At 46.2% G+C, this 24761-nt stretch overlaps 1 protein-coding gene across 1 annotated transcript in view; it reads right to left on the reverse strand.

Annotated features, from left to right (window-relative positions):
• The window catches only part of akap1b (A kinase (PRKA) anchor protein 1b), a 60843-nt gene that overhangs the window by 14734 nt on the left and 21348 nt on the right, over nt 1–24761 (reverse strand). Inside the window, exons 2-4 of the mRNA XM_060848261.1 lie at nt 8070–9896; nt 2555–2694; nt 854–980 (exon numbers count right to left, since the gene is read on the reverse strand). Coding sequence (XP_060704244.1) covers nt 854–980; nt 2555–2694; nt 8070–9876 — 2074 coding nt within the window. The 5' untranslated portion in view covers nt 9877–9896. The remainder of the gene's footprint in view (nt 1–853; nt 981–2554; nt 2695–8069; nt 9897–24761) is intronic.

Consider the following 24761-nt stretch of genomic DNA (forward strand, 5'->3'; position numbering starts at 1 on the left):
AAAGCATGATAGGAGGGAAATGGGTCATATCAGGGACCTGTCAAACTGCAAAAGACATTCCAAAATGAGAGATTTTCTTTCAAAAAGTTGGAAAAGTCAGTGGGAAAAAGTTAAGTAGATGACATGTATTTGAAAATCAAATCCTTTACTGGCCAGAGTATTGAGTACAGGAGTTGGGAGGTCATATTGCGGCTGCACAGGACATTGGTTTGGCCACTTTTGGAATATTGCATGCAATTCTCATCTCCTTCCTATCGGAAAGATGTTGTGAAACTTAAAAGGGTTCAGAAAAGATTTACAAGGATGTCGCCAGGGTTGGATAATTTAAGCTATAGGGAGAGGTTGAATAGACTTGGGCTGCTTTCCCTGTAGTGTCAGAGGCTGAGGGGGCGACTTCACAGAGGTTTATAAAATCATGAGGAGCATGGATAGGATAAATAGACAAGGTCTTTTTCCTGGGGTGGGGGAGTCCAGAACTAGAGGGCATAGGTTTAGGGTAAGAGGAGAAAGATACCAATGAGACCTAAGGGGCAACATTTTCACAGAGGGTGGCACGTGTATGGAATGAGCTGCCAGAGGTGGTGGTGGAGGCTGGTACAATTGCAACGTTGAAGAGGCATTTGGATGGATATGTGAATAGGAAGGATTTGGAGGGATATGGGCTGGGTGCTGGTAGGTGGGACTAGATCGGGTTGGGAAATCTGGTCGGCATGGACAGGTTGGACTGAAGGGTCTGTTTCCGTGCTGTACATCTGTGACTATGACTCGAAATGAAAATACTCATGAGCTATTTGATCTCCTGGAACAATTATGATGGCCAAGAAAGAAATTCCCAGATTTGGACTTGACTCACCCTCTATATGACAGATTTGGAAATCTTGTGTGTAAGGCAGTGTGGATATGTAAATCTTGGCACCGGAAGACTGCTTCAAGAAGCTCACGTATCTTCCCTGTTTACCAATTAACCGTCCGACCAGATGCTGTAAACAGAAGCGTGACAGGGGCATGAATTAGAAATCACACGAAGATCACTTTAGTTTGAAGCAACACAAGAACATCTCAGATTCTTCAAAGCTTGCGATTTACCACACTTTGGAATTGGGTTTTCCTCTCATTTACATTGCAAACACCTTTGTACCAAAGTCACTGGGAGGCTGCCTGACGCCTCACTCAGTCCTTGATTGTAGCCTGACAGAATTTAGCCACCTCTTGTGGGCAGCACAGTGGTTAGCACTGCTGCCTCACAGCGCCAGATACCCGGGTTCAATTCCCAACTCAGGCTACTGACTGTGTGGAGTTTGCACGTTCCCCCCGTGTCTGCGTGGGTTTCCTCCGGGTGCTCCGGTTTCCTCCCACAGTCCAAAGATATGCGGGTCAGGTGAATTGGCCATGCTAAATTGCTCGTAGTGTTAGGTAAAGGGGTAAATGTATGGGTGGGTTGCGCTTCGGCGGGTCAGTGTGGACTTGATGGGCCGAAGGGCCTGTTTCCACACTAAGTAACCTAAAAATTGAATAGGTCGACACAGAGTTCATCTTCAGCTGGGTACATAAAATGTGTGACTAGTAAGCAGCATTTAGATAAATCTTTCCCTCACATTCTCTCCCCAAAGAACAAGTTGTCACAACTAAAGTCAAACATACATCTTTGAAACCCCTGTCCTCTCTCTTGCTATGTTAACTAAAAACGGCCTACCTTAACTAGTACCACTCTCCTGACTCCAGAATGATTCAGAAAGTAAATTGCAATGGCAACAACTTACCACAAGGTGACCTCAGTGCCCTGTCAAAATGCTATGAAGTTGGCCTTACACTAAATATCGGGAAACTTAAAGATTGTAAAACTAATCAAACTCCAGAAATTTAGCTGAGGGGTTGCTTCGTAAGACAATAGTGGTCGATTGACAACATGTGCAATTATATCAGGTTAAATATTTGCTTACAAAGCAATACTTTCAAGAGAGTGAGTTTGAGTTATGGGGAGAGGCTGAACAGGCTGGGGCTACTTTCCCATGGAGTGTCAGAGGCTGAGGGGTGAACCAACAGAGGTTTATAAAATCATGAGGGGAATAGATAGGGTGAATAACCAAGATCTTTTCCCTGGGGCAGGGCAGTCTAAAACAAGAGGGCATAGGTGTAGGGTGAGAGGGGAAAGATATAAAAGGGACCCAATGGGTAACTTTTCCACACAGAGGGTGGTGAGCGTATGGAATGAGCTGCCAGAGGAAGTGATGGAGGCTGGTACAATTACAACATTTAAAAGGCACCTAGATAGGTATATGAATAGGAAGGGTTTGGAGGAATATAGGCCAAATGCTGGCAAATGGAACTAGACTTAATTTAGGATATCTGGTCACCATGGATGAGTTAGACTGAAGGGTCTCTTTCAGTGCTGTATAGCTCTATGGCTCCAAGGGTAAAGCAGCAACTCCCCTACTGTCATCTACTGAAATTTCCAACTAGTTTACGTTGCTCTGCTTGAACAGAATATGGAAACAATGACAGCTTCAACTCCCAGGAATCACTCTCAGAAAACACACTGATTTAAAGATTTCACCTTCGGCACCTGGACCTCCCAGATGGTGAGTTCTGATTTATCTTGTAGTGCGTTTAAAGTTGCTCCATCCTTGCTCAGGGCCTGTGGTCCACCTGCAGTACACCCACTGTCATTCGAATCAATGCTGTTCACATCAGAACCTAGAAAATCGAACAGCAACCTTCAAAATCCGCACCAGAATGCTCAGAGTAAAACTGTTGCAAAGTTTTGAAACATTGTAGCAGGGAATGTAACAAAGTAAAGTATCTGGCTGCTGCAAATGTGTTGCTGGTCAAAGCACAGCAGGTTAGGCAGCATCTCAGGAATAGAGAATTCGACGTTTCGAGCATAAGCCCTTCATCAGGAATGAGGCAGCGCCGATACAGTCATCGATGTAGCGGAGGAAAAGGTGGGGGGTGGTGCCAGTGTAGTTGCGGAAGATGGACTGTTCCACATATCCTACGAAGAGGCAGGCATAGCTGGGGCCCATGCGGGTGCCCATGGCAACTCCTTTAGTTTGGAGGAAGTGGGAGGATCCCTCCAAGGCCCCAAGGGATCCTTCCATATCCGCCACAAGTTCACCTGTACCTCCACACACATCATCTATTGCATCCGCTGCACCCGATGTGGCCTCCTCTATATTGGTGAGACAGGCCGCTTACTTGCGGAACGCTTCAGAGAACACCTCTGGGCCGCCCGAACCAACCAACCCAATCACCCCGTGGCTCAACACTTTAACTCCCCCTCCCACTCCACCGAGGACATGCAGGTCCTTGGACTCCTCCACCGGCAGAACACAACTACACGACGGCTGGAGGAGGAGCGCCTCATCTTCCGCCTGGGAACCTTCCAACCACAAGGTATGAATTCAGATTTCTCCAGCTTCCTCATTTCCCCTCCCCCCACCTTGTCTCAGTCGGTTCCCTCAACTCAGCACCGCCCTCCTAACCTGCAATCCTCTTCCTGACCTCTCCGCCCCCACCCCACTCCGGCCTATCACCCTCACCTTGACCTCCTTCCACCTATCCCACCTCCATCGCCCCTCCCCCTAGTCCCTCCTCCCTACCTTTTATCTCAGCCTGCTTGGCTCTCTCTCTCTTATTCCTGATGAAGGGCTTATGCTCGAAACGTCGAATTCTCTATTCCTGAGATGCTGCCTAACCTGCTGTGCTTTGACCAGCAACACATTTGCAGCTGTGATCTCCAGCATCTGCAGACCTCATTTTTTACTCAAAGTATCTGGCTGCCCTCATAGCCAGCCAGCTGAGGCAGTGAGAGCAAGGGGATTAACTCCCGCGATCGCTTTGGAGGGGGGAGTCAGCGTTTCGCTCCCAATCACCATCTCCAAGTCACCAGTTGGAAGATGGTGCACACAGATCATAAAATCATCCAGTACAGATGAGGCGCTTCAGCCCATCAAATCTGTACCAACGGTATGGACTGATCTTGGACACAGACAGCCTTTAAAAAGCCCAGAGAGAGAGTGAGAGAGAGAGAGTGAGAGTGTGAGAGAGAGAGAGAGAGAGAGAGAGTGTGAGAGAGAGAGAGAGAGAGAGAGAGAGTGTGAGAGAGAGAGAGAGAGAGAGTGTGAGAGAGAGAGAGAGAGAGTGTGAGAGAGAGAGAGAGAGTGTGAGAGAGAGAGAGAGAGTGTGAGAGAGAGAGAGAGAGAGTGTGAGAGAGAGAGAGAGAGAGTGTGAGAGAGAGAGAGAGAGAGAGAGAGTGTGAGAGAGAGAGAGAGAGAGTGTGAGAGAGAGAGAGAGAGAGTGAGAGAGAGAGAGAGAGAGAGTGTGAGAGAGAGAGAGAGAGAGTGTGAGAGAGAGAGAGAGAGAGAGTGTGAGAGAGAGAGAGAGAGAGAGTGTGAGAGAGAGAGAGAGAGAGAGTGTGTGAGAGAGAGAGAGAGAGAGAGAGTGTGAGAGAGAGAGAGAGAGAGAGTGTGAGAGAGAGAGACGGGACGTGGAAGCCCATTTGCACTCTGATGTGCATGACTTGGCAGAATCCACCTCTCGAATCTGGGTTCCTGGTGGTGAGAGGCAGCAGTGCTAACTACTGAGCCATCCAAACAGGATAAAGATTTAATCTTTCTTCCCCCACTGCATTTGTACAAAACTGACACTGGCCAGTGTAAGTGAGTCACCTCCAGTTGAGAGAGAACTTGGGAGTTCCATTTAGCAAGTCAGGGAGTCTATTTAAATTAGATCAATAAATCTGTAATCAACAAACGCTGAGAATCCCAGATAGACGGTTTTTTATTATTATTAGAATTTGTCATATGTATTTCTACAAGAAAAATAGAACACTTTTCATTGTAAGTCACCCTAAGATGGTGCATATATAGTGAATATGATTTTCCCGAGACTCAGTACAAGACTCCAGTGCTGAAGCCCAATCACACTCCTGCAGATTGCACCCCAAGGTGGACACGAGTCAATGTAATCTGGCCTGGCTTGGAGCTGGTCATAGCTGTTCAGTATCATTGCACTAAACGGAGTTGAAATGTTACCTATGTTTTTAAATTCAAACACCATGGGCACTATCATCCATGCCCTACCAGGTGGCACAGTCACTCAGTGGTTAGCACTGCTGCCTCACAGCACCAGGGACCTGGGGTTTGATTACACCCTCAGTCGGCTGTCCGTGTGGAGTTTGCACATTCTCCCCATGTCTGCACGAGTTTCCTCCGGGTGCTCCGGTTTCCTCCCACAGTCCAAAGATATGCAGCTTGGGTGGTTTGGCCAAGCTAAATTGCCAGGTGATGTGCAGGCCAGGAGGATCAGTCACTGGAAATGCAGGGGCAGGGTGGGTCTGGGAGGGATGCTCTTTGGAGAGTCAGTGTAGATTTGATGAGCTGAATGGCCTGTTTCCACACTCTGGGAATGTTATGAACAACTCTGGAGATGGCGATGGCTGTTTAAGGGGTCTGAAGGGGTGAGTATCGAGGAGGACCTTGAGCACCACCCATAGTTGGTGGTGGTGGAGCTAACACCACCATTTTGACTTGGAGGAATAGCTTCAGATCTCACGAGGAAGACCCAGTATCCCAGTCAAACCCAGACAACACTGATCACATATCGGTGCTCCTGTCAGGTCAGTGCTCGCTCACAAACAACATCTCATTCAAGACACGAGGGTCCGTCTGTTAAGTTTAGAAAGTTCTTTTCCTCTACCACAGCAGGCCCTGTAAATCCCTAACCCTGAAAGGAGGGTGTCAGCAGCAAACCGACAGGGAGAACACACTGATGAATCAAGTTTCTGACTCACTGCAGGGGAGGGACACTCCGCAGTGCTGAGGGGAGAGGACTCTATTTCGGCCCAGTGACACTGAAGGAATGGCAACATAGTGCCAAGTCAGGATGGTTTGGCGGGTAACATTCAGGGAACAGGGTGGTCACAAAATACATTGGCTGCCCTCGCCCTTCTCACTATCTGAAGTTGGAGTCACAGAGGAGTGATGGTTGCAGTGTTGATGGTACACAGTGTACAACAGTGCTGTAGGGAGTGGGAGTGACTACCATGTTGTCGGGATGCAGAGGGCGAGACTCCCGAGGGGGCGGGCGGAGGGAGAGACGGGTGGGGGGTGGGGTGGGTGGTTGTGGAAATCGACCCCCAAGGGGGCGGCCAGAGGAAGTGATGGAAGCTAGTACCAATTATAACAACATTTTAAAAAGACTCTGGGTAGGTGTATGATTAGGAAGGGTTTACAGGGATATGGACTAAGTGCTGGCAAATGGAATTACTAAGGTAACGATATCCGATTTGCATAGAGTCAGATGTACAGCACAGAAACAGACCCTTCAGTCCAACCTGTCCATGCCGACCAGATATCCAAACCCAATCTAGTCCCACCTGCCAGCACCCAGCCCATATCCCTCCAAACCCTTCCTATTCATATACCCATCCAAATGCCTCTTAAATGTTGCAATTGCACCAGCCTCAACCACCTCCCCTGGCAGCTCATTCCATACATGTACCACCCTCTGCGTGAAAGAGGTGCCCCTTAGGTCTCTTCTATAGCTTTCCCCTCTCACCCTAAACCCTATGCCCTCTAGTTCTGGACTCCCCAACCCCAGGGAAAAGATTGTCTATTTATCCTATCCATGCCCCTCATAAATTTTGTACACCTCTATAAGGTCACCCCTCAGCCTCTGATGCTCCAGGGAAAACAGCCCCAGCCTGTTCAGCCTCTCCCTACAGCTCAAATCCTCCAACCCTGGCAACATCCTTGTAAATCTTTTCTGAACCCTTTCAAGTTTCACATCATCTTTCCGATAGGAAGGAGACCAGAATTGCATGCAATATTCCAACAGTGGCCAAACCAATGTCCAGTACAGCCGCAACATGACCTCCCAACTCCTGTACTCAATACTCTGACCAATAAAGGAAAGCATACCAAACTCTGCCTTCACTATCCTATCTACCTGTGACTCTGCTTTCAAGGAATTATGAACCTGCACTCCAAGGTCTCCTTGTTCAGCAACACTCCTCAGGACCTTATTAAGTGTACACGCCCTGCTCTGATTTGCCTCTCCAAAATGCAGCACCTCGCATTTATCTGAATTAAACTCCATCTGCCACTTCTCAGCCCATTGGCCTATCCGGTCAAGATCCTGTTGTGTGCTGAGTTAACCTTCTTCGCTGTCCACTACACCACTAATTTTGGTGTCATCTGCAAACGTACTAACTGTACCTCTTATGCCCACATCCAAATCATTTATGTAAATGACGAAAATTAGTGGACCCAGCACCGATCCTTGTGGCACTCCACTAGTCACAGGCCTCCAGACTGAAAAACGACCCTCCACCACCATCTTCTACCTTCGCCAGTCTGGATCCAAATGGCTAGTTCTCCCTGTATTCCAAGAGATCTAACCTTGCTAACCAGTCTCCCCTCAAATGGATTCTGGGTAATTCAAGATGGAGGACAAGGGGGAGGGGGGGGAAAATTGAGGCTATAAGAGCTGCTCCATTTTTTTTTTTGAGGTATTTAGGTGTTGAGCTCTGAAGAATGAGGGCCAATCTCATTGAAGCTTACAAAATATATAATGGTACAATGTTTCCCCAGTTAGAGGGTTTAGAGCCAGGGACACAACTTCAAAATATGGAGAAGCTTTTTATTGTCAACGTTTGGAATTTGCTATTTCAGAGGATTGTGACAGCTCACAGTTGAGAAAGAGAGAATGAGGGGAGATTTTTAAATACCAATAAATAGGGATAAGTTGTCAGCATGAGAAAAGGCATTGAAGTGAATATTGGGGATTCTATGATTGTGTTTCTATGATTCTAACAGTTGCAATCTTATTGAATAGTGGAGAAGTCTTAATGGGCCAAATGACCTACTGTTGCTCCCCCCATCAAGATTGCAGAAGGTAATGCTGCTGCACTAGGTGACTCCATCCCAGATATAATGGATCAGAGAATGAAAAAAGAGCCCGGGGAAAACAAAACAACAGTCACGAGAAAATCTCAAGCGCTCGAAATGCAAGTCAGGTTGATCCCAGGCCCACCATATTCATGTTCTGTCCAGCTGTTGCCATCTTACCTCCAGAATGATCAAACTCCATTTCGAGACCCAATTGGGAACTCCCATCAGCACCTTCTTCTGCACGTCCTCCATTGGCATAGGTCACCTTAGTTCCCTGATGCCCCAGTGGTCCGTGCCTGTGTTTGGGATCCTGCTCTGGGGGAGTTCTTCCAGTCACAGAGTCACGCAGAGCATCTGTTTTCTGATGTTCTGCGGCAGGTGTTACCTTGGTGAGCATAGGCTCCTCTGCTCCTGCCCCTAAGTGGCAAACACTGCTACCAGCATCCCCCGCTATGGCGTTCGATTTATCCAAATGTTTATTCAGATCCTCCTCCGTGGTGTGGTGGTTCTGGTCTCCCTCATTCATACAATCCTTTGGAACATTTCCTCTTGTCCCAGAATCTCCCAGTGCCATTTCAGGCTCCTCAAGCTTTTCCTCACAGCTCAGTTCCAGGTGACCTTTGGACACCACACGACTACTCAATGAGTCTTGGTGGTTCTTTAGGTCATCTGAAGCTGCACTACCTTCTGGTAGGTCCTCCCCGATTGCCCCATCTTCGGAATGGCAGCCAGAATCTTCCGCTGTCAGGTTCGCCTCTTCCGAAGACTTCCTGGACACAATGGGAGTGGGATGCTCTATGGCAAACCCGTCCTGTTCACCCTCTCCATCAGGTTTGTAAAGATCTCCAACAGCCCTCTCCAGCCTCTGGACAACGCTGGTCCCGGACACCGAGTGCTCCTCTTCACTGACCCTCCGTACCTCATCGGTTCCTGGCTCCCTGCTGAGGACATCTGCAGTGATGGGGGCATTCGCGAATTTACTTCCTGTTGCCCCAGTTCCACACACTCCCTCCACACAGGGGTCCAACTGAGAAGCGAAGAGTTCCTGCTTCGCCGCAGTTATCACCTCGGAGATCAAGCCGGCAGCCGCCTCCTCAATCTCATCCCAAGCAGCGTCCTTCACGATCAAATCGGCAGGCAAGCCATTCCTGATGAGAGCAGGGTCTTTGGGAGGTTGGCTTTCCCGGTTGGAATCCTGGTGGGGACCTGTTGAAATCAGGAACGGGCTGAGGCTAATGTTACTGAGGGTAGTCTTGAAGCAGGGGGGTTCTGTCAGGTTGCCTGCATTTTCACCCTCAGGTTCAGGCCTTTCCATGTTGGGATGGTCATTCACTGGGGGCTCACATTCGGCGACACCGAGATGGGACAGAGCTCTGCCGTTGCCCATCTCTGCGTCCGGGCAAACAGAGGACTTTGGGACGGGGAAAGGGCTGGGCGTCTTCACCGCGCTGCATACTGGGGGCTGCCAGTTCTCAGAGGGATCACTGCTGACTTTGTCCATCAGCTGATGGGGGTAGCTTTCCTTCTCGGCCTTGGGTGACGTCTGGAGGGGACCTTGCACGTTGGACATGAACAGAACCTCTTGAGATCGGGGTGAGGAGTCCAGAAGCAGCGTTTGAGCGTTGGTTTCCGCACTGGCGTCACATTTATCTGTCAATAGGCACGATCTGCTCTCAGCTCCTTCCGAATGCTCTGAAGTTTCAACCTGGAGAGCTGGCACCAATTTCAGCGAGTGGTCCACACTTTCATCTGCCTTTTCCTCACTGGTGGTCGTTAATCCGGCTGTTGTACCAAAACCCTGGAGATCCTTGGGGGCTGTGTAATGCTCTCCTCCACCAGCCTTGGCGATGGATTCAGGTGCAGGGGTAAGTTGAGCTTTGCTGTGACCACCTGGGCGAGTTTTCTTCCTGGTGATATACCACCACCAGCCAATGAGGGCCAGCACCCCGGGCAGAGTATATGGGAAGATAGCTCGGAACCTCATCCTGGTATCTCGTCACTCATCTGAAAAACCAACATGTCAGCTGTCAATATATGGAATTGCTCACTGTGTTATTATTTTAATTGATGCTGGATATATGTAATAGTGGACATGCACTGGGGATGAGATTGCATTGGACCTCCAAACTGTCTGCAGTGACGGTTTCATGTTAAGACGAGTGTGCCCTGTTGCTTTACACTGACAACGTACTAAAGTCAATTTCTCCTTTTGGGAAAGGATGTGAGGAAGAGAAAAAAGATTAATTTGCTAATTACCTCATGTCAGCACAAAAATAGTACCCATTGCTCTCTCCAATCATGGCTCCTGCAGTGCGAAGGACAACACACACAGACACTTTGCCTCATCTTCCCCACCATGGCTACTCTGACACTGTTTAGTCTGAACATGAGGGATGGCTAACTTCAGTAGCAAATGACTTTATTAGGCAACTACTAAAGAATACAGAGTACAAGTGTTCTCTGCCAAATGGCTCCCTGCCCTGAGCAGAGCTGGCAGGAGCTCTATGAGGTTACTGAACGTGGTCCTGTGAAGCCATTCTAACAATTCACAAGTGGAGATAAAGTTTGTGATCATTTTCCACAGTCCTTCAGTTATTATTCTGGACTTAGCACAAGAGAGGATTCCTGCAGCAAATTTTGAATTTTTGTGAATTTGAGGTACACTTGCACAATTGTGAAAGACGAGCAGATTGAAACAAGAGGGGCTCCCTGTGACCTATTCATTGGAACATGGTTGACAATCCGCAAGGAACTGACTTTCCATACCATTCCTCAGAGGTAGTCGATAAACTAAATGTTGTTTATTTACCCCACACGGGAACCCTCTGCCACAGTGGTCCCACCCTTTTCAATAACACGACACACTTCAAACGAGACAATTATGTGGCACACCCACTTCTTTTCAGCAGAATTGACTGCTCATAAAATGTCATATTTATTGCCATTATGGTCTTATGAGAAAGGATTGCAACACAGTACATGCAACAAGCTAAAAAAAAGCAGCAAATCCATTAATATTTCAAACTGGGTTTACACTGCTTTTCATTAGCTCTGCACAAAATTTAAATGGCAGTTCTCACGGCACATTCGTTGACAACTACTGTGCAAGTAGCAATTCCCCCATTGTTACCAGTGCCCCTTGACTGGAGCACTGGGTACATTGCATGTCACAGGTGATTAGCCACATCAGAAGCTTGCCACCTATAAAGCAGCACTTGGTGCAATTTACAATAAGAACTCTGGGTCAAATACAGAAGCCTTCCCAAGAAACTCAGGATTTGAAAACCTTTGCTGGAATGGGTTTTAGCACTCACGGATCTGCAACTCCGGATACAGGCATCTCCCAACAATTGCCCCTCCTTGAAAACGTTGTAATCCCACCGTGGTGTTTGCATTGTAATACAACAGTTTTAATTCTTATCAAAAGGATTAAAAATTCCAATTGTGAACCTTTGAAGCAAGGGAGGAAGAAAAAGTGGATGAGCATTTGCAGCCAGTATTGTGGCTTAGATTAGATCCCTTACAGTGTGGAAACAGGCCCTTCAGCCCAACAAGTCCATGCCGACCCTCTGAAGAGTAACCCACCCAGACACTGACCCCATATTTCCCCCTGACTAAGCCATCTAACACTATGGACAGTTTAGCATGGACAATTCACCCAACCTGCACATCTTTGGATTGAGGGAGGAAGCTGGAGCACCCGGAGGAAATCCACACAGACACGGGGAGAATGCGCAAACTCCACACAGAGTTGCCCGAGGCGGGAATCGAACCTGGGTGACTGATGCTGAGGCAGCAGCGCTAACCACTGAGCCACCGTGCCGCCCCTTTATTTTTTTTCTCCCATTATTTCTTGCTCCCTCTCAGTCTGACATTTGGGGATTGTGTGTCTGTCCAGACCCTACAGTGAGCTCAGTAATACTGAATTATCGGAGACTGCTTCGGGAGGTATCACAACATTCAAAAAGAATGTGCCAGGAGGTGAAATGCTAGAAATCTCAAACAAATACCCCCTCAGTTGCTTTGAGCAGGAATCAAATCCAAGTTCTCTGTGGGAGAGGGGAAACCAAGCATCAATCGAGTTACTGGGTTAGGGAAGAGGGTGATTTTCAATTTTTATTTGTTTCTAGTGACATCTAGCAAATGACAATCGCCCCGCGATGGAAACCAATTCCCAGTGTTCTGTCCACAGACAGAGTCTGCTCAAATTAAAAGCTAGCATCTGGGGAGAGGCTAGAGCGTGCTGCATTTTGTTGCAACAGCAAGCGCAGTTTGAGAAGTTACTTTATTGATTGTCAATTCTTTGGAAAGGCGCATCAACTCTTGTCATCTTGGTATAAACTAAAGGCAGCTAATCTCCCACCCTCCAGTAAAGAGCAGGACTGAGAGAACAGTCGCTGAAAAACCATAGATGGCATCACTCAAAACAACTCTAACCTATGATTGCACATGCTGGGTTCATATATCTAGGAAGGTGTACATAGCTTCTCCAGCACTTACACTGATGGGTTACAGGAGGGTCAAAAGCTTAAAGTACACAGATTACCCCAAATAACTGAGCAACAGTTTACAGTAAACCTCATTAGTGCAGGAGATCATACAAACAAATTAACATTAGGCTAAATTCCACTGATCATTTTTGAGGTTAAAACAAAATCAGATAAAGGAGCCATTAAGGTAATGACTGGCGCTTTGCTTTGCTTCTGCTCTCAATTACCAATAGCACTAATTCGAAATCCAACTTTGTACTGGTCAGAATGACAGTAATCAGTCCTACAAGACATAGGACAAACTGCCCTCTACGCCAAATCAATAACCAGATTAAATCAAGGAAGAGACAGAAAAATAAACCTAACTTTATTTTGAATACTATTGCTTCAAAAAGAATTCACTGCTTCACCGAACATCCGGTAAAATGCAACCGAATTCAGGGAGGGTCTAATGTTGCGAATGTAGCTCTATTCAGTCTTCATTCCAACCACTTCCATTGGGCCTTCTCCCATCACACAGGGTCTCTTCACTCAATCCTCCCCATGTCGAACTTCCTCATCCATAGCTGACATTTAACACACAGTTTTACCCAACTATTGGACATCCTTCAGCAACAACAGCCCCAGGCCCTGGGTGTTCTCTCTTCTCACCTCTCCAAACCTCCTCTTAAGACACTTCATAAAACCTCTTTGACTAAAGCTTTTTGGTTATTTTCTCCTTGACTTCCTTCATGCCCTCGGTGTTAGGTTTCAGTTTATAATGCCCCTACGAAGGCTATGGGATACTTCAATAACTTGAAAAGGGACAATGTCAATACAAGCAACTGCTATAGATGCCACGGTCAGACAAGGCATCTTGCTGAATGAACATTAAATTTTGAATGGACAATTGGAACGGACTGCTGTCCAATCACATGTACACTTGAAGCCCTCACTACTCTCTACAGGTCAGCACAGTGGCTCAGTGGTTAGCACTGCTGCCTCACAGCACCAGGGGCGCAGATTCAAATCTGCCCTAGGGTGACTGTGCAAGCACCACACAGACATTCTCCCTATACCTGCAAGGATTTCCTTTGGGTGCTCTGGTTTCAGCCCACAACCCAAAGCTGTGCAGGTGAGGTGGATTGTGGGAGTACAGGATACAGTAGGGGTCTCGGTGGGATTCTCTCAGGGTTGGTGTGGACTCAATGGGTCAAATGGTTGCCTTCCACACAATAGCGATTAGATTAGATGACTTACAGTGTGGAAACAGGCCCTTTGGCCCAACAAGTCCACACCGACCCGCCGAAGCGCAACCACCCATACCCCTACATTTACCCCTTACCTAACACTACGGGCAATTTCCCATGGCCAATTCACCTAACCTGCACATCTTTGGACTGTGGGAGGAAACCGGAGCACCCGGAGGAAACCCACGCAGACACGGGGAGAATGTGCAAACTCCACACCGTCAGTCGCCTGAATCAGGAATTGAACCCAGGTCTCCGGCGCTGTGAGGCAGCAGTGCTAACCACTGCCAGCGTGCCACCCTCAGGTCAGATTCTATGACCTGAGAGCACAGAACTCATTATAGCAGAACTGACTATAACGCAGTGGTTCCGTTCTCATGCAATCCAGTGTTAGAAGAAAATTGTGTAATAGCAGTACCATTTAAACCAATGGGACTGGAATTGCATTATAACAATACACCCTTGAAAACTTTACACTTTAGAAAGTGTCCCCAATTTGTCTATAGTGCTGTAGCAAACTCATGTTAATGAAAAATAAATTATAGCAGAACGACCTGTATTAGCCATGTTGGAATTCCTTTACACATCACTAAACTCCATCCTGTGTTCAAACGTACCACACAAATTGAACCAAAAAGTTCCCTTCCCTCAACATCTTAGTTGAGCAACCTGCCAGTGGGTTCTCCACTATCTACCATAAGCCAATGCTCACCGGTCAACAATCAGTTCATAAGTAACACACTATCACACGAAGCCAGTCTGAAACATCTGCCCAATGCCAAGACAGGACACATCAAAAAAACTGTCCTGAGAGATAATGGCTACCCTAACCTTCACTTGCTTTATGCCATGGCAACTCATGACAGGTCCCTCTGGGTACCACTCTCGTTTCTGTGAAAGGCACCCAGTGTTTCACAGGTTACCCTCAATGTGGAAGGGGGTCTCAAAAACTGGAGAATCAGACAAAGTCTCACACTGCTAACCTGCAATAAGCCGAACAAGTGGTACCCTCCATGGACACAATGCTACTGTCAATCCAAAAAGATGTTCTGCCCACTACACAAATGAATAATGGGGTTTAAGAGTTTCAATGCCAGGTATATAGGGGGTACCCAATAACCAGCAGCCCATATTAAATGATATGCCTCCTTGACTGCCCGCAGTAGGCAGTATGTTCAAAATGCACAGGACACAATTCTACAACTGTACAACATTTACAGAAGGATCCAGACTGTGCCAAGAATCACACTGGAAACTAATACAAGATCAGTCAGGCTCTCAGCATATCATTTATTTGTCCTGGAGTCATGTATTCACATGGTGCACCATGTAGTCAGAAGGAGTTCACACATACACTGAGCAGTTTTCTTGCAGTTGATCAGTCCTCACCTCATTCCCCATGGGAACATGCTGACCTGTCTATTTACCTGCGTGAAGGTTAATCAGCTAACCAAGATTGGCAGTGAGCAAGTCCTGCTCCATCTCCACCTCAACAATGGTTGAGCCAATCAACATTCTCTTCCCGTGTTGTTTAAATTGGTGCTCCCTGTTATAGTTTAGCTTCTTATCTCCTCACCCTGATGAGCACAAGACGAAAAGTTGTAGCTTTCTCTTTCTTTTCAGCAAGGTTCAAGTTCTATGTATAAAACCAAGCAATCAACAAGTATCGGTTTGCTTGAATACCGGCCACGATAAATTTCATTTTCCTTGGACCAGTCGGAAATAAAAACATTTGGGGCCCTCACTGTTCGTATTGTGAGGCACTCAGTCTCACCTACACCAGAGGTAATGCGAGAGTACCTCTGAATACGTTGGTTGAAAATGTTTTAGAAATTAGCTTCACTGTGGTTTGACGCCCCCACCCCCACCCAAGTCTGTAACCAGTGCTAGTGTCCTTGAGTCTTGAGAGTGGACACATCATTTTTGGAACTGGATATTAAATGGAGGCCTTGCTCCACACATGCGGGAGGATATGACAATCCCTCTGACACTTGCAAACCTCCCTATTTCTCCTTGTTCAATGCACCACCCCTCAAAATACCCAAGAGTCACTCAGCAATTGTGTCATGTACCATTTGTGGAATCTCACACAGGGAACTGAGCAGCTGCATTTACCTACACTGATAACCAAATCCTAAAATAAAACGTGATTTGTCAGATGCAAGTACTTTGGGAACAACAACACATGGTGCAATATTAATACAAGCTCTTAGTTTCTCAGCCCATTTTGTGGTCTCAGTAGAGAATAGAACAGTACAGCATAGGGACTGGCCCACCTTACTGCTGGTCATGATGGCATTCTAACTAATCCCATCTGCCAGCACGTGACCCGTATCCCTCTATTCCCTTGGAGAAAGTGAGGGCTGCAGATGCTGGAGATCAGAGACGAGAGTATGGCGCTGGAAAAGCACAGCAGGTCAGGCAGCATCCGAGGAGCAGAGAATCAAAGTTTTGGGCCTAAGCCCTTCAGGAAGGCTGAAGCTGGTGGGTTGGAGTTGAAAATTAAATGGAAGGGGGTGGGCTTGGGGGAGGCAGCTGGGAAAGCGATAGGAAGATGAAGGTGAGGGAGAAGGTGATAGGTCAGAGTTGGGCAGACTCCCTGCTCCCACTCCATCAAGGACATGCAGGTCCTGGGCCTCCTCCACTGCCACACCATTTCCACCTGACACCTGGGAGGAGGAACACCTCATATTCCACCTTGCAACCACATGGGAATAATGTGGATCTCAACAGCTCCCTCATTTCCCCTCCTCTCATATTATCCCAGTCCTAAGCCTCCAACCCGGAACTGCCCTCCAGACCTGACCATCACTGCCCCCTCTGACCTATCACTTTCACCCTCCTCTTCATCCACCTATCGCTTTCCCATTTATCTCTCAGCCCTGACGCACAAGGCCCATTCCTGATGAAGGGCTGTTGCTCGAAATGTCGACTTTCCCACTCATCGATTTATCCCACAGTGTCCAACATTCTAGTGAAAACCACTTAAGTTTGTATAATCCTTTTTGCTAAGGCACTCCACCATCCAACTGTGGTCGGATAGTGATGTAATTACTTTGGAGGAGCACAGCCTGAAGCATTGTACTAAAGGAAAGCCTCACATGCTCAGTCCCAGGACAGTCAGCAATACGCTGGACAGCAAACTAAAAAGGGACACACATTCCTTTCCCTTAATGGACAGGCTCACAACACTGCTGGGCTGAAACAGATGACAAGTGCTTCAGGGGCTGGTCGCACAGTTTTGTTTTACACGTTGCTACAAAAGTAAAATAAAACCCACACAACCCATTGCCTGCCCACCTTCCCCTGTCAGCTTCAAGATTTCATTTGTACCTAGAATCCGGTTCCAGGAAGGTTTACTGATAATGTTCAACAGAATGACTGAACTCGCCTAAAGCTTTCTGAGGAGGAAGCTCAGTTTGCTGAAGTTGATGAAAGTGAGCAGTTTGGAATGATTTGCCATAAAACACTTCTGTCAAGGTCAAGATGTCAGGATGATCCCAGCGTTGTGACTAATGGCAGTGCCCAAAAAAAACCCCAACATACCACACTGCTTTCAGTGTGATGCATATGACATGTAGAAAGTCAAAATTTACACCCAAGAATAGCAATACCTTTTCCCCTCCCAACGTTTACACCACCACAAACACACATCCTTTAACTTCAATTATTCTCAACAACTGTGCGGGCAGTCACCACCTGCCCTCATTAACCCTCTCAGCTGGCACAGAGATCTCACTGGCTATTGCTGTGTAAAGTAACATTCATGTGCTGTACTAGAAAGTCAGACATGTACAAAGTGACTGATATTTAACACCAAGGGGATCCATCCATGTATAAACTGAAGCAATGCAACTACACTACAACAGTGTAGCTAAGCAGTCGATTTATGGCAAGTTTGGAAAGATTTAGTTACTTGAGCACAATGAGCTCCACAAGGTCAAAGAGGGGACAACCGAAGTGTACGCTGTTCTGCAGTTAATTAATTATGCATGCAAGCACTTGCAGGAAGACAACGTTGCAAGTCTTTGGCCCTACAATCGTCTCAATCTTGAGACCCCCCGCAATCGACAGAAAGGACAGCAAGGTTTGGTGTTAACACCCCTTGTGCAAAAAAACGAGACAGTAATTCAAGTAAACGTGCTTTAGGCTGTTAAAGCATGATAAATGAAGATTGAAATGCAGCATTTGTTGGCCACCTCAGATTGAACAGTGAGTTTAACCTTGCCTATTAAAGGATAAATGTTAGAGGCAACAGATCTGATAACTCAGTTGGTACCAGGCATTGCTCAGCACGTGACATTCTCACCTGAGCCAAAGTTCTGGGCTCAAATCCCATTGCTATGGGTGGCACGGTGGCACAGCGGTTAGCACAGGTTCAATTCCCGACTCAGGTGACTGTGTGGAGTTTGCACGTTCTCCCCGTGTCTGTGTGGGTTTCCTCCGGGTGCTCCGGTTTCCTCCCACAGTCCAAAGATGTGTGGGTCAGGTGAATTGGCCATGCTAAATTGCCCGTAGTGTTAGGTAAGGGGTAAATGTAGGGGTATGGGTGGGTTGCGCTTCGGCGGGTCAGTGTGGACTTGTTGGGCCGAAGGGCCTGTTTCCACACTGTAATTAATCTAATCTAATGTCTGCACTAAATCCAGGTTGGACTCCAGTGCAGCACTGAGGGATTGACATGGGAAAGGAGATGCTGCCTCTTGATATTAAATCAGGATCTCGTCTGTCCTACGCAGAGACGTAACTGATCCGTGAGCACTAACTGCTAAGCAGATTTCAGAATTCACCGCATATCTGCCCCCTTCAGCCATCTACCATCACCTGCAAATAGATTTGGCCAGCGCGATAGCCATTACAACAGTGGTCATGCTTCAAAAAAAAACACACACAAGTTGTTTATGGGGCACCATGAGGTCAGGAAAGCTTTTTTTCTCCAAAAGCCCATTTCCTCGCTCCACATGCACCAGCTACAATAATCGGAATTATGAAGCATCCATCTCCTACTTGTTTGTGAACCCTAAGCCAGTTTGTTGGTCAGCTTTTCATTCCCGAAGTAACGTTGATGGGACGAGCAGCAGAATTTAGCCTGGTGTTAAAGCAGACCGTCACGTGCAGATTCTTCAGCACAATGCAACGTTTAAGTAGCTGCATCACGTTTAAATTCATGACTTCCAGTCCAGCCACCTCTCCATAAAGGAAAGAAAAACTACTTGGTAATCTCTTTCCTGATGGCTGCATTATTTTTGTCGTCGAACCCAGTTGAGTCTGACTCCAGCTATCGTATTTCAGGCAGTGTAATCCTGTCACAAGTGGCCAATGTCTGGACCAGCAAGCGTTGGGAAAGACACTCTGCTCTGGCTAGTTGTCAGCTCTCAGCCAGAAACAAGCTGAGAGAGTCTGAAAACTCAAAAGCCTCACTCACTATGCTTTCATGCAAAACCAACGACTGTGTCCAGGCTTAGGAACACCCAGGTGAGGTGTGCTGGTGCTCCAAAATAACAATACGCAATCATATCTCCAAGTCTTGAAAATAAATGAGATTACTAAACGTGTGCTTAACAGCACAAAGACAGACTTCACTTGACTAATCAGCACCAGCCCCTTATTAACAAGTTCCTGGCTCCACAGACTCCAGAATTCCTTAAATAATGTTGCCTTAAAGGTCCACTTAAAATTTGCATTGCCTGTTCTTCAGAGCACTTTTATTTAAATATTGATGCATGTGCGCATTACACACTACTGAGAGAAGAGGCAAAGTTATGCTTAAGTTATTGATTCCTTTTTTAACCGAGCATTCTTTAGCTCAACAAATTATAGCAACTTTTGATCCTGGTTCAAGGATATTGGAGTCTGCAGCTAAGACAATATACGTCATCTGCTGACAATATTTGCACTGGTTGATGCAACTCTACACATTTTCATATACACTTACCTCCAAACTGATTCCCCTCAGGCTCATGTGGGTTTGTCTGCAATTTGTGGCCGTTCCGCATTCTCTCCCTCACTACTGCCGCCAATAATTTAACTCAGCTTTGACAGAGCTGCAGGAGCACAGCGAGCAACTATAGCTGCTCGTCTGAAAGCTGGCAGACGTGAGCTTTTGCTCAGAGGGCCTTCACAGAAAGCAGTGGAGGAGCAGAAGGGATTTTCTAAACCTCAGTCTGAGTGCCAATGAAGGATTGCCTGTCAACCAGGACTAACTCACCAAACTTGCTTCACAGGCAGCATCCGAGCAGCAGGAGGATTGATGTTTCGGGCATAAGGCCTTTTTCAGGAATGCTCGAAACGTCGATTCTCCTGCTCCTCGGATGCTGCCTGGCCTGCTGTGTTTTTCCAGCACCACATTTTTCAACTCTGGTCTCCAGCATCTGCAGTCCTCACTTTCTCCCAATCTTGCTTCACAGTCAAAAGTCTGAATTAGGAGCAGTTTGACAGTTACGGAAGAGGTAAATGTATAGCAAAGGGACTAAGCCATTTAGCCCTCAGTCAGTTTGACCATTTAGTTCAAACACTTATTTACCATGCGAGTGTACTGACCAAAATCTTCCTTCACATCTTCCATCAACTCCCCCACCTCAGTAGCTTTCCGTGGGGAAAATCCTGATTTCCAGTGTCCTCTTGTGGAGAAGTATTTCTAGACCTCATCCTTGGACAGCTTTAGGTTGTGCCACTTTGCCTGAAGAAATCGCTTCATTCCCCCCTCTACTCTACTGCAATCTTTAATCTCCTCAAAGTCATTTCAATTGCTCCCAAACCTTCAAGACTCAAAGGAATATGCAACCTCGGCTCTTAGTTAAACCTCTTTTTTAAAGCTCTATTATTGTGACAAATCTGCACCTTCCCCATCCAAGGCCAATACGTCTGCTTGAAGTGGTGATGTCCAGTGCCAAATGCTGTTACAATGTGAAGATATGGGAAATAGCCTCAGTTAAAGCAGACACTGGCCATCTGTGCATCACTTCCCATTTTAATTGCATACCAAGTGGCTTCAAACACTTTATGGTACAGGTTGTGTAGCCTGTCATCAACATGTTTCCACACTAAGTAATCTAATCTAATGTCTGGGTGACATCAGAACCAAATTCAATAGCAGAACTTTAAAATGGGACTTGTCGTCAAAATACTCGTTCACAGGGAGAAGGTGGGAAAGCCAGTCATGAAATGGCACTGAAAAAGCACAGTGCTTTCCATTTCCTCCTCCTTCCTTTGAAAGGCTCTGTTAAATAACAATACAGTCAGAAACTTAGATCCTGATCAATACAAAACAAAAGTTCTTTAAACCCAACTTCATCTGAAATTTTTTTTCAGCTTTCTCAACTGGAGATGGCTAGTCCAGTGGAATTGTAGGTGTGCCGACAGTCCAACAACGCAGCAAGTTTTAAATTATCCAGCACCATCTTTTGACTATTCACCTGTTTTCTTTGGACGTTTAGGGGAAGATCTGATGGAAGTCTTCAAGGTATGAACAGAAAAAGACAGGGTAGATAAACTATATCCACTTGTTGGGAGATTGGAGAAGTTGAGTGAAAATTAGGGCCAGACCAGTTCACGAGAGATGTTAAGAAGCACTTCCACACAAGAGCGGTAGAGATTTAGAACTCTGCCACAATTAAAGTTGTTAATTATCTATCTCCATTTTAAAATTATGTTAAGCAAAGATATTAAGGGATATGGGCTAAAGGCAGATGCACGGAGTTAAGCCCCAGACAAGCCATGATCTAACTGAATGGTGGAACAAGCTTGAGGGGCTGAAGGACCTACTCCTGTTCCTCTACTCATAAGGTGACATTGGTAGCAGGTTCTATCTGCTTTCTGGCCATCCCGAATGTTTCACTTCTGAAACAGTGACGTCAAAACGTTGGAACTGCAAGTTTGACAAAAATGGTAGAAAATATTTACTGCTTATACTGTTGTACCAAATCTTTTAACCAAAAAACAAAGCTGGCCTTTTTTCATACCCTACTTATAGATCTATTGTCACAACAGTAAATTTATATAGCATCTTTCCTAATCTCAAGGGATCCCAAAGTGCTTTACAAACTCTTGGGAGGTATAGTCACTGTTTTAAATGTAGGAATTACGGTAAGCAATTTGCACATAGCAAGCTCTAACAGTCTATGTGATAAACAATCATCTGCATTAGTCCTGCTCACTTAAGGATAAAACATCATCTCAGGAGACACCTCAATAACGCCGAAGAGTTTATGCCACCTGCCCAGAGTCCAAGGGATTTCTGTTTCATGTTGCGTATGAAAGACTGCACCTTCGAGAGTGAAGCACTACAAGGGGGGTTGGCAGGATATACAAGTACTTAGCAGTCAATAAAACTCTTGAAATGTGGTCACTACTGTAATTTAGGAAATGACTGGCAGTCCGGCCTGAGCCTTCTCCATAGCCAAGTGGGATCCAAGGCAGAGAGAGAAAGTGAGAGGGAGAGCGAGAGCGAGACACCACAGATGGCTTAAGAAAATGAAATAATACCTAAAGTAAGTTTAAGATGTAGACAGATCTTTAATTAGCAATGGGTTGAAGGGTTATAAGGAGCAGGTAGGGAAGGGGAGTCAAGGCTGAGAGACCAGCCATGATCGTATCGAATGGCAGAGCAGGCTCAAAGGGCTAAATGGCCTACACCTGGACCAAATAAAAGAGAGCAAACAACATTCTAATGGGGGGGGGGATAAAAACCTCCACAAAATGCTGACCAGAAGAGGAGGTTTAGAACACTCTTCCACCAAGGGCAGTAGATGCTGGCTCGTTTGTTAATTATTTTCTGCAGTTCAGCACAGTTATTTTAACAGAACATGCACAACACAGAAAACGTTTTAACATCAAGCACCAACTCTGGCCAGAATTTCACGACATTGAGAGCAATCAATACACATTAGTTTGTATTTCCACTTGGAATTCAAATTCTCACTCAGTGAACATCCACTCCAACTGCTAGACATTCAGTTTTTACATCAGACCACTGAAGGCAACTCAACTTTACAGCCTATTGATTTCACAAAGCAGAACCAAGATACTGGGTGGACTCCTCCCTTGTATTTTTATAAATTGCTTTCATGTCCACTGGCCTGATAGCTCATTTGCCAAGTGCAGATGTGACCCAGTCACTTCTAACCCTTAACAACCACCATTCATAACGATTAGTTTTAAAACAATAAAACTAATGTAAGCTCAACCATGGGTTATTGATAAAAGGTCTGGCTGATGCAAGTTGCAATCTCCAAGAGATAAACAGCACTTTACTGGGCAGAATACGGTCCTTAATACAATAGCTCCAACTGAGTAAATACAGCACTGATTACTTTCACTTGGTTACAAAGTCAAGGCAAAGTCTATTATTGCAGCTGTAATCCTGCTGCAGCCATGAACACACTTCAGCTTCCCTTTCTACTGTACCGCATAGAAACATCTATCCAGGGAATCCAAACAAGTATTTTGGATCAAATGAAAATTCTCAACCAAAACATGAATCTATTTTACCTGCCCTGCTAGGCCTTGCAAGGTTTGCGGTGTATTTCTGGTATCATGTTGCAAACACTGCTCTGCTTGCTTTCCTCAACATTTGAAACCTGGAGTTCGCTGTTTGTTGCTGTCCTAAACATGTTGGGCCAAAGGGCCTGTTTCTGTGCTGCATGATGATGGATATGCTGGCAGACCACTGAACAACACTATCCAGTGTAAAAGGTTTCATCAGTGCTGCTCTAACCATCAGAAGGTTCAGGAACTGAAGGTACTGTTCATAAGAGGACATCAGACATGGCGTCTGTTGTGTTTAAGGTGCAGTACAGGACATGTGGGGAGGGGGCTTTAACTGTGCATTCACAGCAAGTCAGTTTTAAGTCACTCTGTAGCTCATGCTAAGTCTTAGTTGTAGAAACAGCTTGGATTCAAATTGTTTCCACCAAGCCATTCAGAAACACCTAGCCACCATCACGCCAAAGTGACAGATTCCGTGTGTTACTTGCACCCTACACATGAAGCCTGGCCAGTGCCCTGGTTTACAAACAGAGCGTTCTGGTATAATGTGACAATCGTGTTCCTCTCGCGTTATAGAAAAATCACTATACCTGTTCAACAGGAAATTCACATTACCCAAATGGCATCCATAATTCGTCAACTGCATTTTAGCCAATTTGTGTCAACGAAATACATGTTATACAGAACAACCTGTACAGGTGTAAACGGCAAGGACCATTGCCCAGATGCCAATGATCCCTTTTACACCACCTGTTCCCCAGTTATTTCACATGCAAACCCTCAGACTGAGCAGATATAACTACAGGGACATGACTCACAGATGGAGTAAGGTTTCCATATTCATCATTCCTGGCACACTGCAGTTAGCCCTGAAGTCGGAAGTGTAGACGTAGCCCAGGTTATTTCATTGGGATGGAGAACAGGAAGAAGTTGTGTCTTTAGCTCCCTCAATCTGAATCACAATCCTAGAGAAACTGATCTCCACCATCTGCAGTCCTCAGAGTCGAGTGTGTGGTGCTGGAAAAGCACAGCAGGTCAGGCAGCATCGGAGGAGCAGGAGAACCCATGTTTTGGGCAGGGCTTATGCCTGAAACATACATTCGCCTGCTCCGTGGATGCTGCCTGCACTGCACTCTTGACCCTGTATCACAATCCTACCTCAACATCAGCACTAATCTATAGCAGAACTGAGGAAGCGAAGATAAACATGTGAATAGAAAGAGTTGGGCCCAAGAGAAAAGCAATAAATTTCAGCAGTGTTAATCAGCTGAGATTTAATGGGAGGTGGGCTCTACAGGGATATGGTGACAATATATTCAAGTTGCTTATTGCCCACATGGGATCATATTTCACACTTCATTAATTTGTTTTTGTTCTTACATGGCATGTACACATCAATGCTAAGATCAGCATTCATATGCACCGTGAACTAAGTGGTTGTCTGGCCACTTGAGGGCAGTAACGGGTCAACCACATTGCCATGGCACTGGACACACAACCAAGTCCAACGGATGACCGGCTTGTCTTGCTATAGTATTTACTGAACGCGATGGGATCTAACATCAGCTAGAAGAGGGAGGAAACTGAGAAGAGGCCCACACCCCACCATCCAGATAATAATAGAAGGAAGTTTTTTTTAGATTACTTACAGTGTGGAAACAAGCCCT

The sequence above is a fragment of the Hemiscyllium ocellatum genome, chromosome 31, assembly GCF_020745735.1.
Source record: "Hemiscyllium ocellatum isolate sHemOce1 chromosome 31, sHemOce1.pat.X.cur, whole genome shotgun sequence".
NCBI classification, from domain to species: Eukaryota; Metazoa; Chordata; class Chondrichthyes; order Orectolobiformes; family Hemiscylliidae; genus Hemiscyllium; species Hemiscyllium ocellatum.